At 34.2% G+C, this 15,945-nt stretch overlaps 2 protein-coding genes across 2 annotated transcripts; one reads left to right on the top strand and one right to left on the bottom strand.

Annotated features, from left to right (window-relative positions):
- Positions 1-459: 459 nt before the first annotated feature.
- LOC112058275 (MKRN2 opposite strand protein) lies at positions 460-7,795 on the top strand. Its single transcript, XM_024098987.2, has 4 exons — positions 460-789; positions 897-974; positions 1,197-1,404; positions 1,978-7,795. Exons 1-4 carry the CDS (start codon positions 665-667, stop codon positions 2,209-2,211), a joined length of 645 nt encoding a protein of 214 aa, XP_023954755.1. The 5' UTR covers positions 460-664; the 3' UTR covers positions 2,212-7,795.
- Positions 7,785-15,450, bottom strand: LOC112058274 (putative defense protein Hdd11). Its single transcript, XM_024098985.2, has 5 exons — positions 15,315-15,450; positions 13,177-13,342; positions 12,528-12,698; positions 8,546-8,646; positions 7,785-7,963 (listed from the first exon to the last, which is right to left on the bottom strand). The coding sequence occupies exons 2-5, from the start codon at positions 13,333-13,335 to the stop codon at positions 7,891-7,893; spliced, it is 504 nt and encodes a 167-aa protein (XP_023954753.1). The 5' UTR covers positions 13,336-13,342; positions 15,315-15,450; the 3' UTR covers positions 7,785-7,890.
- Between the last annotated feature and the right edge of the window lie 495 nt (positions 15,451-15,945).

Genomic DNA, 15,945 nt, shown 5'->3' with positions numbered 1-15,945 from the left:
CTGTTGTGCGAATGTTGTAACAAACTTTAATAAAAAAAAATTAAAAATGATGAGTCAATTAAATACAAAACTTTGGTGAAATAAACACTGAATTTTAAATTTATATATTTTTAACGGAAACAGAGTAAAAAAAAATCTAATATTAGAAAATATTTGAAATTCCCGCAATCGCGAATGTACAGCCAATAGGAACAAAACTAAAACGCCAACGAATCAAAATCCGTCTTAAGCTGTCACAAATGACATTTACTTGAAAAGGAGATATACGTTCAAAATTTTGTATTTGATAATTAAGTTTTCCTTAATGTTTTCATTGTATTTAGAATTTATCTATAATCAATTAAATACAATCAAAATATTAAATTAAAGAAAATGGGTTAAAACACTGAATAATTTTTATATTCCTAATTTATCAATGATTTATTATTCTTTGACATTTAACTTTAGAACGTAACTTGGAAGGCCTTCAAGATGTGGAAAGAGCGTTTGACGGCGGAACAGAACAGAACAATAGTTTCCAATTGGATTTTTGCTTAATCAGTCATAAATTGCGGCTTAAAATAAAATTTTCTTTTCTTACGATCGCGTTCACGACTGTGCGATTAGCTTGAAATCTTCAGAAGTGATTGTTTAATATAGAACATTGAAGATATTTAACTAAAAAATGGATCCGGGTATCCTTTGTTTCCACCATTGCGAACACAAAGTGTTTTGTACCATTATCCCTGAAAATTGCCCTGTTTGCCAACAGAAACTAGATAGATACGATTACAATCTCTTACCGTTTAGGTGAGCTTACATTACTATTGTATGTTTAATTGTTTAATTATTCGAATTCATTTTCTGTGATTACACAAAGTGAGAGTTTGTTGCCAAGTGTCCTATTTTTGTTACAGAGTACCATATCCTTTTGTAAAAGCCTCTCAACATCCGAGGGCTATCGTCATGAAGCCTACTCATGGTGATTTCTTAAAGTAAGTACCCCATGATATACTTACACAATAGCATTAATTAGTCCACATTTTCTTTGTATGTTGATTCACATCCCTGACAGATAACGGGTATAATATACAGCCAGTGACATGCAGTTCATAAATGTAAAAATGTGCTGCATACCCTGACTCATTTTATTTGTATAGTGCCTACCCTACTTGAAAATTGTATGCACGCCACTGTATACGGCTATTGTTTTTCAGTGACTACTACAATTCTAAAGACTTGCACATAGGGGTCACCAACTCTCAAGGGTGTGTTGTGGAGTTCAGTGAGGAGGGCATCCGGAGCGTTGACCCCATTACCAAGAAATGGAGCGGATGTGAAACTAGCGTAGACTGGGACCAATGTCTTTTATTAGAACAATTTGATGAGCTTTGGAATGAAATATGGGATGGTGTACTGTTAAAGGTAATATACATTTAAATTTTATTTATTTTGCATTTGCTATAGTTTTGTTTTTTTTTACCTCAGATGCTTTATGGTGTGCTAAAATAGGTAACAGGTAGGTAAATACTGTCTAGACTATTAGTGGCTGTACATGCTTTGTCTTTATAGATATAATCACTAAAATCAGTCCAAAAGTTCAATAAAGACAGATGACAAACGAATTACACTTTCACATTTGTAATATTAAATTTTGTTATCATCAATCATTCTTTTTAGATGATAATGCCATTATTAAATGGTAGAGATTAACATCTTATTGTGTACTTATAGACCTTTCCAAGAATATTCCAATCTTAGATTGCTATTGCTTGAGATATTAGAATATTGGATATATTTTGTAAAAGTAAAGCCAATGTTTTATAAGCCAAACCCTAGTTTTTTACAACCCTTTCCATATTCAAAAATTCTGCTTGTACTAGACTGACAACATAATATTACATTTATTACAAAAACATAATGTATAGCATACATAGCAAACTGAGTTAATCCTTGACTCCAAAGTGTATTTGTAATTAATAATAATTGTAATTTTAGGTGAGCTTAAGTCCACTATGGGAAGCAGAACGGTATAATGAAGAGAGACACAACTGTTTCACATTTGTGCTCACATTTCTGCGTGCCCTAGACTGTGGAGAGCTCTCAGAGAGAGCACATGACCCCAAGCTCTTCTGCAAACAATATGTAGTGCCCAGGACTTCAGCCGCAGGGAAGTATATCTCTCTTTATAGGCAACTAAAACGACAGAGCTATTTTATACAGAAGCAATGATAAACTACTGAATGTACGTTCATAGCTGTTGCAGATAAAGAATAAAAGATGCTGCCTCTATGTGTGATTTTGGTTCATTATCAAGATAATTATATTTTAATAGGGGTTGCCAGTGGCTGTTATATTTTTACCTTTTTGTTTTTTTTAATGAGCTTATTATATAGAGGGTAGTTACTTTATTAAGATATTTAATATTACAATTATAATATAATTTGAACATACACAGTTATTTTTTTCTATTTTACTTTAATTTATGTGAATATCTATATCATGTTTTTTTAGTACAGACTTCATGAATGTGAAAATGCACTGCCAACCCTAAGCTTTACATACATAATAGAAGAAGTTTTTTTATGTTTCATAATTTGTATGTGTACTGTACTGTTGTACATTCCTTGGTTAAAAACCTTATGAACATCTATTCATTTTATTCTATAAATTTAGCTATAGTACGATTTCAATTCTATATTCATCTATAGAATTAAAATCATACTATAGCTAAATTTTAATTATTAAGGTTTTTAATCTGGCAACTTACCTTGGTCTTTTTTCTGTAGAAGAGCCAATTTACCAAGCCTAGTTCAGACTAATTTAGTATTTTAGTCAAGTACAAACAATTTTTGGGCGGTAAATCCAAAAATCGTTCGTACTCGACTAAAGTAGTCCGAACTAGGCATATCTTAGTATCTCTCCACTTGTACATTATGCTTTTTAGAGGTGTTGCCATTATTTATTCTTTATCTGTGTGTTTTTTATAATTTATTGTGTGTATTTTTATTATCAATTCAGTATTAACTGTGATGTCTCATATTTAAGATATAAGTTCTTAAATTTTAATGCATTTAATTCAGACCAAATAGGTTTATCATATAATTTGTTTGTATAAAATATATTGTATTAAATTATATACTATAATGTACTATATCTTCAAAATTCAATTATTAATAATATTATGTTTTACAAATACATACATGAAGGCACAGCCTAGTTTGCCTAAAATATAACAATAATAATAATTTAATACATAATTACTTAAAGTTAAGTTCAATGCTTGCCACTAAATATAATTTTTATGGGTGATTTATGACAGGAAATTTCAGTAAGAGGCTTTAATGTTTCTTTTATATAAACTAAAGTATATAATATATAAAAATATGAAAACAAATTATATACATATATCTATACCTATTATATGATATTGTAAGTTTAGGTAGTTATTGTTTAATAAAATTGTAATTGTATTGCAATAAGTTCTATACTTTATAAATTTTTATTTGCCTTATTATCATGAGTTTATGTCAAACTACAGATTAATTATTACTATTTGTCTACCCTTCCAATGAAAACTTCTTAACTGTACTTCCATAGATAATAAATGAAAATTTACGAAATGCCTAAACATATTTGTAAGACTGTAGTTCATAAAACTGTATGAATATTCATGTATCCTCAACTGCATGTTATATGCATTGATCATGCAAGAGGCACTTTTACATTTGTAACATAAATTCTGCATATCTTTTTATAATTATTAAGGTATAAACAGGTGCTCCACGAAAGTTGAAAAAAAAAATTAGTAAATAAGCCTTTTAGTTCATTTACAAATCTGATCACAATTTACAAAATATAATATACCTTTGCGTCGTCCGCGGCATATTCGCTTAATTAACCTATATACCTACCTTTCATTAGATCCCAAGATGTATAGTTTCTACATAAGTAAAGATAGATTTACATTATAGAAAATACTAAAAAAAAACGTATTGCGCGTTTCAATTTTCGTGGAGTGAGCTGTATCAAAAACATATTTGGTGTCTATATATGGAATTGTATGTTTGTAGTCAATTAGGATTTTCTAAATGTTTACACTGTGGATAGGTACTTATCTTGTTTCAATGTCAAGTCGTTCTATAATCATCTTCCAGTGTTTGCTCTAATAGATTTCTCAAATATTTAGATATCTATTGCACTTATTAACATAAATTATTATGAAGATTTGAATAATCTGAATTTGTATATATTATTTTTATAATTGACATATGAAAATCCATCAAAATATGAAAACAATATATGAAAACAATATATGAAAACCGAAGAGAACCCCATAATCGCGCGAGAGCTTTTTAACGGACATTAAAAAAGCGTTCAAATATAGTATGTTGTTAAATGAAGGTCTATTTCCAACGCCCAAAATTGAAAATGGATCACTGCTCGAAAAAAAGCGTTGTGTTTTAAAAACGCTGTCGTGTGAACATATACTTGGCAATGGATTCTTTGTATTTGAACGCTTTTTTAATAGATGACCTGATTTAAAATTTTAATAAATTTCACCGCAATGTTACAATACGTCGATTTGTCTATAACGTATCATATTATGTATATATCCTAGCCGAACTTAACGATGAACACAACTTATCTACTGCTTTAGAATTTTTATATGCATAATAAGGTGTGTCCACATTTATATTTTAGGAATGGCAAAACTGACTCGTATGGGTAAACAGTGACATGACATGCAATACGAAGATAAATCACACGGCTATTGTAAAATATGTTTGCCGTCTATTCATCAGTTGAGCTATTTTAAGCAAACCAGGCGACGTTTATAATCTTGACATCAAAAGAGCCAGCGAGCCGTGATTACTATTCAGGGTTGTGAACTCTTAAATATTATACTTTATAGTCTGTCTCTATATAGTATCTTTTCTCCGGATTTTCTTATAAACCTAGGTACCTACACATTATAAGTATATCGTAATTCACCGACTTGCAGTAAGGCGTAGGTACCTTCTACTTAAAGTCAAGTTCGAATTCGGTCATTAACTTACTGTCCTTTGAAAATGTAATAAAAAAGAGTTTGAATTTTTGAGGTCTCTCAAAGGATCCTATAATGGGATTGCCTCTACATTTGACGAAAAAAATTTAAATTTGTCGGGATTAAGACGCCCTATCTAATGCATGCCGCATGATCTAAATTCCAGCGAAGTCGCAATCCCCGATATCCTAGTCGTAGTTTTACATTCGGCATCCCAACTAAGGCCAAACAGCTTACAATACTTTTTAAAGAGTGTGGGTAACTATACATTCCGTCCCTTCCATTTTTTTTACTGTATTGTTTTAGACTCTGGCAGATTGCGCTCGCCAAAATCCCAAAATGAGGCTACAGCAAATACACAATAAAAAGGGCCTAAAACCGCTATTGTTAGCAACCATTTAGTTTTTCATTCTAGAGTTATTAAGTCTCATGGAATTATCGCTTTTTGCCTCAGCTGGATTTCTATATTTGCTAACGGTTATATAACATTTGTGGAATAGGTATTAATAATAAATGAACTGTATTGCCCTATTTATCTTCCCCAATGTAAGTGCAATGATTTGTCTCATTTATACATTGTAAATTGCTTAAGTAGGTAAGAGTATTCTGATATGATTCGCTGCTTGCTTGTACTCGTACGTAATCAATCAAAGGCACATGTTTAATTAGTTTAACATCTTCATATTATCCTAAGTAATAATTAAAATTACGTATAGGTAACTCAACTGTCGGATGTACTGCCATAATTGAGACTCTTGAGATTTTATACTGATAGGGTTAAGTAGCTGGTAAAATTCTTTGGAATTGCTTTGTCTCCGGGATATGTGACTCAGTTCTTGAATTACTGTCAATTGGCTTTGTTTCATTCTCGTGAATATCGTCTTGTTTTTTCAGACTCAGAGGCTAGGTTCACACGGTAATACTAATAATGCAATGGGGATGATGACTTTTTATAAGACATTCGGGTAAATAATGTCAATGTTAACTAATTTATACATAAAAAGCAAAGATTGTCTGTATATTTGCAAAATAAATAAGATTATAAAATTTCAAAATATACTAAAAATCTTTTATCGTAATTTGACGAAAATTCATACATTTTTAGCTTCCTTACATCAAACGTGGCATTTTTAAATAAATGAACTATCAACAAAAACGCACTAATATCAAAGATAATATTGTCTAATTTTGTTAGAACGCCCATACCAATTTAATGATCGTTATGATCAACGACTTCATTATTTCTTGCCCTGTTGTGTGAGGCGTTTTCAGGGATCCGTGGCAGTGCCGCAAATATGACCCTTCAAATCTCTGTAGGTCCGAAAGTAATGATCGCAGATACCCTGTTGTTACTTTTACAAAATTGCTTTATATATATATAATACTCCTAATGTATATACAATTTAAAAAACCGTCATCATCCTTATTGCAATGCGTAATGAAAATCGCTTATGCTCCCAAGTTTGCTTAGTGCATGCACAATGCTGCTATTTCCAGGTTGTATCTTATAGGATGTGACTGTAAGTGATATATTTGATGCATCGAATACTTGATCTTTACGGAATTACCAGTGGGCCTAAGATGCCACGAGATGAGCTGTCTTGTGAAGACAAAAAAACATATTGTCGATTAATAGCGGAATTGTGTCGCAAATGGTCGACAATATGTATATTCTCTTCATGAGATATCTCTTCTTTGGCCTTCTGGTAATCGAGGCGCTAGACACAATAGTAGTGTTAAGTTGGCAATGATATGATGAATGAATAAGATATACACTTATCCGTCGCAATTAGCGTTGGATATCATGCTCAAAACGGGATTGGTAAAACACACTTGTTCTCTTTTACCTCTGTTCCTGCGAAAGCTTAAAACGTTCAACGGATTCATTCTGATTTTCTTTGAAAATGCTGAAGTAGACAAAAGTATAAAACTTAATATGTATATTCAATTCCTGAAACAAGTTATCGTAGGGATACTGTAAGTTACCTAAAGGCTTAGGCATGACATTTAGGTAGAGGCGTGCCTAAATGTCACGCCTGTTACAGGCGTACCTATAGTCTGGCAAGTTTGTTGATGACACTCCCATGATATGCGGGCGACAGGGGGAAAGACTGCGCGGGTGTGAAATCGTGCGTGCGGGGAAGTAAGGTGCATCAGTCGTGAATTTTTCATTCATCGCTACACGCCCCCGGCCCGCGCGGACCATCGGGAGTGTTACGAACGAAGTTGCTAAGCTATACGCAGGTTATGATTTTTTTTGTAAATTAATAATTCTAATATACTTGCCGGATTAACGTATCTTACTTTCTAGTACAGTAACTACGAGTAGGTACCTTACTAAGCTACCATGTTTATGTATAAAATCAGTACCAATAAGGTAATACATACGTTTGATTTATATGATACCTACTCTTGCATATAAAAAATGCCAACACTTACGTTTGGTAAGGTTTTCCTACAAAAATGTGCAGTGAACTACCGTATGGACGTAGCCTTAGAGTTACAATTTGCACTCATATTTATAGTTAGTTTTACATAAACATTAAACACGAACCAATTTGACCGCTAAAAGTAGTCTTGCCTGAAAACAGTAATTTCATCGATAAATATGAGTGCTTGTTCCTATATACTGCTAATGTACGAATTTTTGTATTGATCTCTAAGACAATTTTTCTAGGTGCTACAAGTAGTATAAAAAATGTTACAACTTTTCTGTACTTTTTTTATTTTTTATGTTGTTTTGAAATAAATGACTTAATTTATCGAAAATTGTTTATTTTACGTAAAATATACACTATAAATTAAATGTCACAGCATTTTTAATAAAAATAAGGTTTTGCGAACTTGATTCACTTGTAATTAATTTAAAGGGTCACTTTAACGGGCGCAGATTCTAAGCCGACCCAAAAAACTTCGCCGGTCTTAACGATGGTAGCCCTGAAAAAAAAATTGTGAATTAAATTACACTGTGGGAACGCCTATACACTATACATTATTAAGTTAAACAATCAAATATTTAGCCATAATTCTTTAGCTCTTTTCAGTTATGCTAGCCACTGACCATCCAATAAGCTCATGATCTTGCAGCGCAAACGGCAGGACATCAGATAAAACTGATCGTGTTTTGGTCGCGATGTATATGACGACCTCCGAGACGCAGTGGTATGCGCGATTTAAAAGACAGAGGTCCTGGGTTAAATTCCCGGCTGGGCCGATTTAATTGGTCCAGGTCAGGCTGGTGAGTGGCTTGGCCGTGGCTAGTTACCACCGTACCGGCAAAAACGTACCGCTAAGCGATTAAGCGTTACGGTACGATGTCGTGTAGACCGAGGGGTGTTTATTTTAATCCTCCTTACAAGTTAGCCCGCTTCCATTTTAGATAGATTGTCATAACTTGAGTCACACATCACAACATCATGTGAGATTGTAGTCAAGGGCTAACTTGGCTGACCTGTAGGCTGTAGTGAGACCTTAAAGTAGGCTGATAATAATAATTAATGATAATGGTGAGTAACCAACCTGAATTTGACAATATCATTGTAGCCAGCTGGAGGGGTCCAGGTGTAGTAGACGGTCTGTTTGTCGTCCTTCTCATCGTGCAACTTGTGCGTTACAGTGTCCTGTAAAAGAGTATTTTAGATAAGTAATCTTGTAGTATATAGGACTACATGTCAACAGCCTACAGACTGTTCATGACTAGAATTCAGTATTGTTACCGGAAGTCAATATTCTGACAGCAGGATACAGTCTGTGACACGTGACGAACACTGTCAATATACCAACATTGCAATATTGCATTGAGTAGTCTATAAATACAAGCCTCTCGAGACAGTCGGGCGATCAATAGTTTGTACGTGTACATTACAAATCTAAATGATCTTTTATCAGGCGTCCACAGATCCGCATCGAACAGATTTTATCTACCGAAAAATTTTAAATCCGTCTAATGCGTCCGATACGTACTCTGTGGACGCCTGCCATAAATTGGTATATCTAAAAGCGTCACCAGAAATATCGAAAACTTCTTGAAATACAGAGATTTTTGCAGACAGCGTCCACTATGAACGGATTTTTTGACGGCTGGATTAAGAAGGTCTAAAGGTTCTACCAAGTTTAAGGGACCGCTAGTCATTTTACACTGGGCAAGTTGACCAATGGACCGAGAGCCTGCGATAGCCAGACACTTCATTTTAGGAAGAACGGAAGTTTGTCAGCCTGTACTAACTACCATACTCGTATAATGCTTTAGAAGATCAGGTTTCAAGGGTTTAGACCAATAGTTCCCAAAGTGGTCAAGGTGTCCACAGGAGACTCAACAGGGGTCTACGTTGGCGTCACCAAAAAAATGGATTTTAACGGGGGGTCCATGAAACTTTATCTAGTTTCATACTGAATTGGTCGTTGTCTAAATAAAACAAGTGAGAATTTTTGGATCCTTGTGCTGTGCACAACTACTCTCAGCACAATTAATTATTTAATTCAGCAATCAAATCTCACTAAGTTTTCGAAAACTGAAAATTTTGTTGTTTGGAGCCGCAACGAAAGTATCTATAGTTAGTTAGACATTAGGTATTTTTTTGATATTTGGGAAATGGTAATGAAGCAAGGAGTCCACCGCAACCAGCTAGATTTTGAAAGTGGTCTATGGAAAAATGAAGTTTCAGAACCTCTCGTCGAGACTCTCAACCATCCAAGTATTTTAAGGCTGCTCTAAAATCAATATATTATACTTCCTATGTTATGTATGATTAACTATGGAATGATAAGTAAGTAGATACCTATGTCCACTGGTTATTCTAAGTGACTTTAGATCATGGTACCTTCAGGATTCGATTCTTGGGTCGTTTTTTCGGAGTTATTAATTAAGTTGTAAAAGCGTTATCTTCTCAAGTTAATCCTGGTTCAACTAAATTAAAAATTTATAAGAAGGTTTAATCAAATTAATTAGTAATTTAGAAATTGGTAAAATAGATTAATTTTTAGTAGAACCCATTTGAGTTGAACCATAAAACATTACCACTTTTGTCCTGTATGTAAAAACATGGTAACTAAAAAAATATATTGTATTTGACTACCGAGAAATAGTTGATTGGCATGCGAGGTGAATTACCTACTCGCTACTACGCAGGAGAGGTCAAAAGCTACAATTACTTACAACAAAAATATGTATATACACTGCCTACAACAAATCACTAGAATTACTAATACGCACCGCAAATAATTGTACAATATTCGTTGAATAGCCAATTTGTATTGACATTTAAATTCTTACCGAATAATGAGTATCTAACTATGTCTACTTGTGATCCTAGACTTCATACTATAAGTACTTAGACTAGTATAGATCCAGAGTATCTATCTGCATTCTCCTTATACATTTTGTTAGCAGAAGCCCCGTGGTTTTACCCGCGTATTGAATCGCGCGCTTCTGAATCGATCAATCAATATCAACCCATATTCGGCTCACTGGTGAGCTCGAATCTCCTCTCAGAATGAGAGGGGTTTAGTCAAATAGTTCATCACACTGGCCCAATGCGGATTGGCAGACTTCACACACGAAGAGAATTAAGAAAATTCTCAGGTATGCAGGTTTCCTCACGATGTTTTTCTTCACCGTTTGAGACACGTAATTAATTTCCTAAAATGCACATAACTGAAAAGTGGGAGATGCATACCCTGGATTCGAACCTACACCATCCGGAATCAGAGGCACAGGTCATATTCACTGGGCTATCACGGCTCTTAATAGCCAGTGGCCAGTGGGAATACCGGGTTTTAATAGGTATAGCCTATAACACAAATATCGTGGCTTTCAATTAGTAAAATAATTTTCAAAATCTGCTTAGTATCTACATCCAGAGATTACTTCGTAGTCCTACAACCTCACAAACCTTACCTCTATATAATATAAAGTCTAGATAAAACGAAGTCCTCAAAATGATGGCTTCCCAGCATTTGTAAGATTACAACATCGAAGTCTAGTAAGGTCGTGAGCAACATGATTTATGATTCTTCAAGATGCTTCTTTTATAGATAAAGGTATTATACTATAATACGAAAAAACACCAAGCAGCATTTATTACTGGGTAAAAATAGAATGTTAAAAAAGGTTGTATACGAGCGTAACTAAACAATTCTGCGAGACAGTGATAACAAAAAAGTAACGGCTTTTCAGCTGACCTATTCACTATTTTGGTATATAAATACCAATCTAATACCACAGTAAATACCTTTACTCTGCTAATAACTATTAAAATATACATCAAATCAATTGAGAAATGTCATCTTTGACGTATACGAAATAGAGATTATAAATTTATAAGTAACAAATGTCATCCGATGCTTACTGGTGGATATCATACAATACGAGTATGTAGATGACATTTTGTCAATTGATTTGATGTTTATTTTAACAAATTGATAATAAAGACCAAAATGGTGAATATGCTAGCTGGTTTACTTGAAAAAACTGAATTTAATTCCCAAGACAGAAGGACAGTAGTGAAACAAGGAACTGCTGTATAATTTTTACGCTTAGGAGCACGCTGTCATACAATTTTAATTTTTAACTTAGTCCGCAAAGACTCTAAAAAGCTAGTTAGAACGCGAAGGTCTTTTAACAACAATGGATAAGTACTTACGAGTATAAATTTATTGCTGTTAGTTTTTATAAGCACACTGGCTCGCAACAATAATAGAATCACAATTAATTGTAACAAGGAAGTTCAAAGCATTTAAATAATAGTTTAAGTATCTAGTTACTTTAGGACATTGATGCGGATAACCGATAAGGAATACAAGAACATTTTAACTTAAGTTATTAATGTATTATGTACCTACATTTATTACTAAGTGCTTCAGAAATATAAACTTAGACTACCTACTACTAGTATAAATATTTCAACAGAATCTCTAGTTCTATTTTCAGGCAATGAAAAACAAACGTTTTATTTTTAGCTAGCGGACCGCCCTTATACTTCTTTAATCTAGCCCTTACAGTAGTATCGCTGTAAAAAAATGGAGTAACTTCTCCCGTTTCTCCCATCTACGTTATTGATGGTAGCGTGATGAAAATTTTTGATTAAAAAAATTCAACTCACTTCTAACTCAAAAATTAACCTAAACTATAATGCAAAAAATAACATCTTATCTATGTGCTACCTTCTAACAAGACACTGGATTTGCAGTTGGCACCACCTTCAAACTGATCAGAACTGTCTGTCAGAACTGTCTGCGATTTTAAAATAATATTCTGTGCTTATGGTTTTACACGATACTAAAACTCAAAAGCTTCTTAAAATGTTAGTTAGCCGTTCCAAAAATTATCACGGATAAATAGACAATCTTTCTGTTTGTAACGAATCTTTGGCAAGGCTAAACCGATTTTAATAACATATACTTTTGATCCCGAAAAATCTACGGTTCCCGCAGGATTTGTGAAAAACGTAGACGAAGTCACGCGTGTCCGTTAACAGATAGTATGGAGGTGAAATTAACTTACTCCTTGGGCATCGCACTTCATGGGCTGGGAGATAGAGTCTTGAGGATCCACCTTGAAGGTTCCCACGATTTTGTCGTCAGAGCCGCGTACTTGCAGCATGATCCCTCGGATGGTGTCCTTACTGGACTTGCCAGAGATCGTCACTTCCATGGGGGTGCCGGCTTTGACAGTCTGGTAAAAGAAGGCACTTTAAGTTAGATTTTTTTTTATTTTTTTTATTCTTTTACAAGTTAGCCCTTGACTACAATCTCACCTGGTGGTAAGTGAGGTAAAGGACAACGGGCACTAAAATATGAAAACTATACCCAGGCCGTACAGTTATAAAATAGAGTGGAATAGTTATTGTGGGCATTGTCATATTTTCCAGTTGTAGGAATCTACTGGAAATAAATTTGTAAAATATTATTCAAAAGATAATAAAACTATGTATGTAATTGTTCTAAGTTCTAAACGTATTAATTAAATTTATTAATTTATGAACAGTTAATTAAAATTATTATTAGGTGTAAAATAACTAATGTTTTATTTTTGTTTCTAGAGAAATATCGAGTTAGGGTTTTTCACAAATCGGGTACGATTCTACCCGTTCTAAGTTCTTGTACATATGTTATCTGTGCCGTTGTCCTTTGTTTATTGTCTCAGTTCTCACCTTGGTACTGGGGGTTATAACGTATGGCGGAATCGTCGACTGGGGCGGCACCCCATGCCCCGGGGTCATGTGCTTACAAGCACTCTCTGGCGCGCCGTGACGGAACCCGCTGGCTACCGTCGCCAACGCCACCATTGTAGTGAAATACGCGAACCACATCTTGAATCTGTGAATTAGGAAATAATCATCATAATCATCATCATCATTATCAACCCATATTCGGCTCACTGCTGAGTCTGCTCTCAGAATGAGAAGGGTTAGGCCAAATTGGCAGACTTCACACACCTAGAAAATTAAGAAAATTCTTAGACACGCAGGTTTTCCACGATGTTTTTTCTAAACCGTGTGAGAAACCTGGTATTTAATTTCTTAAAATGCACATAACTGAAAAGTTGGAGGTGCATGCCCCGGACTGGATTCGAACCTACACCCTCTGGGATCGGAGGCAGAGGTTATATCCACCGGGCTATCACGGTTCTTTTCTTTTCCCGGTGGAAATAATATCTTTGTTAATTTTATCGCCTCAGTACATCCACTGTAGGGATTCCGAAGCGATAGACCTCGCTTATCATAAGATCGAGAGGGTCGTAGGTTCAATCCTGGCCCACTCAACTATTGTCGTACTCGTATCCACTAATTGGAGGAGGAATTTTATTTAAAACCTACATTTAATCTATATCTATAATCACTCGTATTTATTAAACTATAATAAAAAAAAATTAAAAGCGGTCGATAAACATTATTTAGAAATTGTTTTTTTTAATTTTATAGAGTTTTGTTTGGCTAACTTGTTAGGAGTAGGATGAAATCCACATTCCTTTCGGTTTCTACACGACATCGTACCGGAACGCTAAATCGCTTGGCGGTACGTCTTTGTCGGTAGGGTGGTAACTAGCCTCCCACCAGCCAGACCTGGACCAATTAAGAAAACCTCAATCAGCCCAGCCGGGGATAGAACCCAGGACCTCCGCCTTGTAAATCCACCGCGCAAACCACTGCGTCACGGAGGTCGCCGTAACGTAAATAAGTATTCTTCAAATGAATTTGTAAATTAAATAAAATGGAATTTTTCAGAAGAAATATATCAAGAGAGTATGGCTCAAGTATGCCTCTCTGACAGAGAGTTACATATTTGTACCTTTTGCCGTGGAGACCCTTGGGCCATGGAGTCGCAGTGCCAAAAAATTTTTCCGTACTATTTCACCGCGGCTTGTTGCCTCGACTGGTGACAGAAGGGCTGGCTCATTTTTTGCGCAAAGGATCAGCCTGGCTGTCCAGCGCGGAAATGCAGCCAGTATTCTTGCCACCATTCCACGTGGGCATGATTTGTATAGTTATTAGGATAAGTTAGCTTAAGTTCCTTATTGTATTCTTTCTCAATAAAAAAAAAAAAAAAAAAGAGAGTATATAAAACAACATCGTAAAATCGTATGCTAAACTATGTCATGGACCTTTCCGTTTTTCATAATCATATCCTAACGTTTAGTGTGTTGAAAGACCCAAAGTTTGGCGGCAGTCGGCGATTGCCTTCAAAATGTACAATCTTTTTTGTTTAAAGTTCCACAGATAGTCATTTGACAATGAACATGACCTCCTATGTTAGTTACATAGTACTCGTATTTTAATTAACGTTGACCTAGGATTTCAATGGCGCACCGCAAATGGTAATAAATTATTTCATTGGCTATTGGCTACCAATAGGTTTGGCAAAAAAAAACATTCATAATAATATTATCATACTATAAAATATTTAAATATCCATATAGTTAGAGGTACTTTATAAGTTATTAAAATATTAAAATAGCTCAAAAAGCTTACGTAGCTAATTATTTACGATAAAATTAAAAAATATTTTCGCGGAGATTTTTAAGTAGTCTATGAAACAATTGAACAATTACGAATTAAATTTTAATCAAATATTAAAATAATAAGTTTTTAAATTAACTTTAAATATCTTTATTGTAAATAACAGAAGATGCAATTGTTAAATAAATTGTTAAATAACATGCAAATATTCAAAACGGATAAATGAAAGGAAGTGTGTTAAAAAGAAGTCTAATTGAATCTCATTATCTTACAAAATAATTAATGAAATTAAAAATATTTCTAATATATTTTCAATTGTGCATAATTTTTACCTTAAAGTTTAGAAGTGACGGCGTGAGGTCTCGTATTGCGTGAACTGTTCACAACGAAACGACCTCGCAACTTTCAAGCTATATATCGCGCCCCGCGTTTTGCTTTGGAAGGGCGAACTGCCAATGATTATATTATTCAGATGCGACACTTAACGACCTCCCAAGCGGAGCAATTATTATGGGTTTTGAATGAACGGTCAGCTATGAATTTAATTAGTCTTTACATTTTCTAGACTTATTTGATTACAGGACGCAGTTACCACCTTCTAGAAAAAGAAAAAGCTATACGTATATAAAAAAAAAAAACAAAGAATAAACTAATTGACCTAATATATAGTTTCCTGCCAGTAATTACCTGGTTCATAAGTTGAAACTACCCCAAGCTACGGAGCAAGTGACTTGAGCATGTATTGACCCGTCACAGAATAAGTACACCATCAAACACTACCTGTTCATTATCAGCTATTTTTACATGCTCAATATTTTTTTTTTAAAGTATTATATTCTGGTGCTCGTAAAACATTAACAGTTCTAGACCCCGATTGCACTTGCCAATTTATACTATAGACCATCTAAGAATCCAGTTAAACACACAAAAATGTATTAAAATCGGTCTAGCTATTAAGGAGCC

Source organism: Bicyclus anynana, chromosome 3 (genome assembly GCF_947172395.1).
Source record: "Bicyclus anynana chromosome 3, ilBicAnyn1.1, whole genome shotgun sequence".
Lineage (NCBI taxonomy): Eukaryota > Metazoa > Arthropoda > Insecta > Lepidoptera > Nymphalidae > Bicyclus > Bicyclus anynana.
The sequence above is the reverse complement of the archived record's forward strand: the minus strand, read 5'-3'. Positions and strand labels throughout refer to the sequence as shown.

Excerpts from the sequence above, each read along its gene's own strand:
- LOC112058274 (XM_024098985.2), bottom strand. The coding sequence starts at position 13,335 with ATGTGGTTCGCGTATTTCACTACAATGGTGGCGTTGGCGACGGTAGCC. Across the intron at positions 12,699-13,176 it reads TTATAACCCCCAGTACCAAG|ACTGTCAAAGCCGGCACCCC; the intron begins GTGAGAACTGAG and ends TTCTTTTACCAG. Across the intron at positions 7,964-8,545 it reads AATGATATTGTCAAATTCAG|GGCTACCATCGTTAAGACCG; the intron begins GTTGGTTACTCA and ends TTTTTTTTTCAG.
- LOC112058275 (XM_024098987.2), top strand. The coding sequence starts at position 665 with ATGGATCCGGGTATCCTTTGTTTCCACCATTGCGAACACAAAGTGTTT. Across the intron at positions 790-896 it reads TACAATCTCTTACCGTTTAG|AGTACCATATCCTTTTGTAA; the intron begins GTGAGCTTACAT and ends TTTTTGTTACAG. Across the intron at positions 975-1,196 it reads ACTCATGGTGATTTCTTAAA|TGACTACTACAATTCTAAAG; the intron begins GTAAGTACCCCA and ends ATTGTTTTTCAG.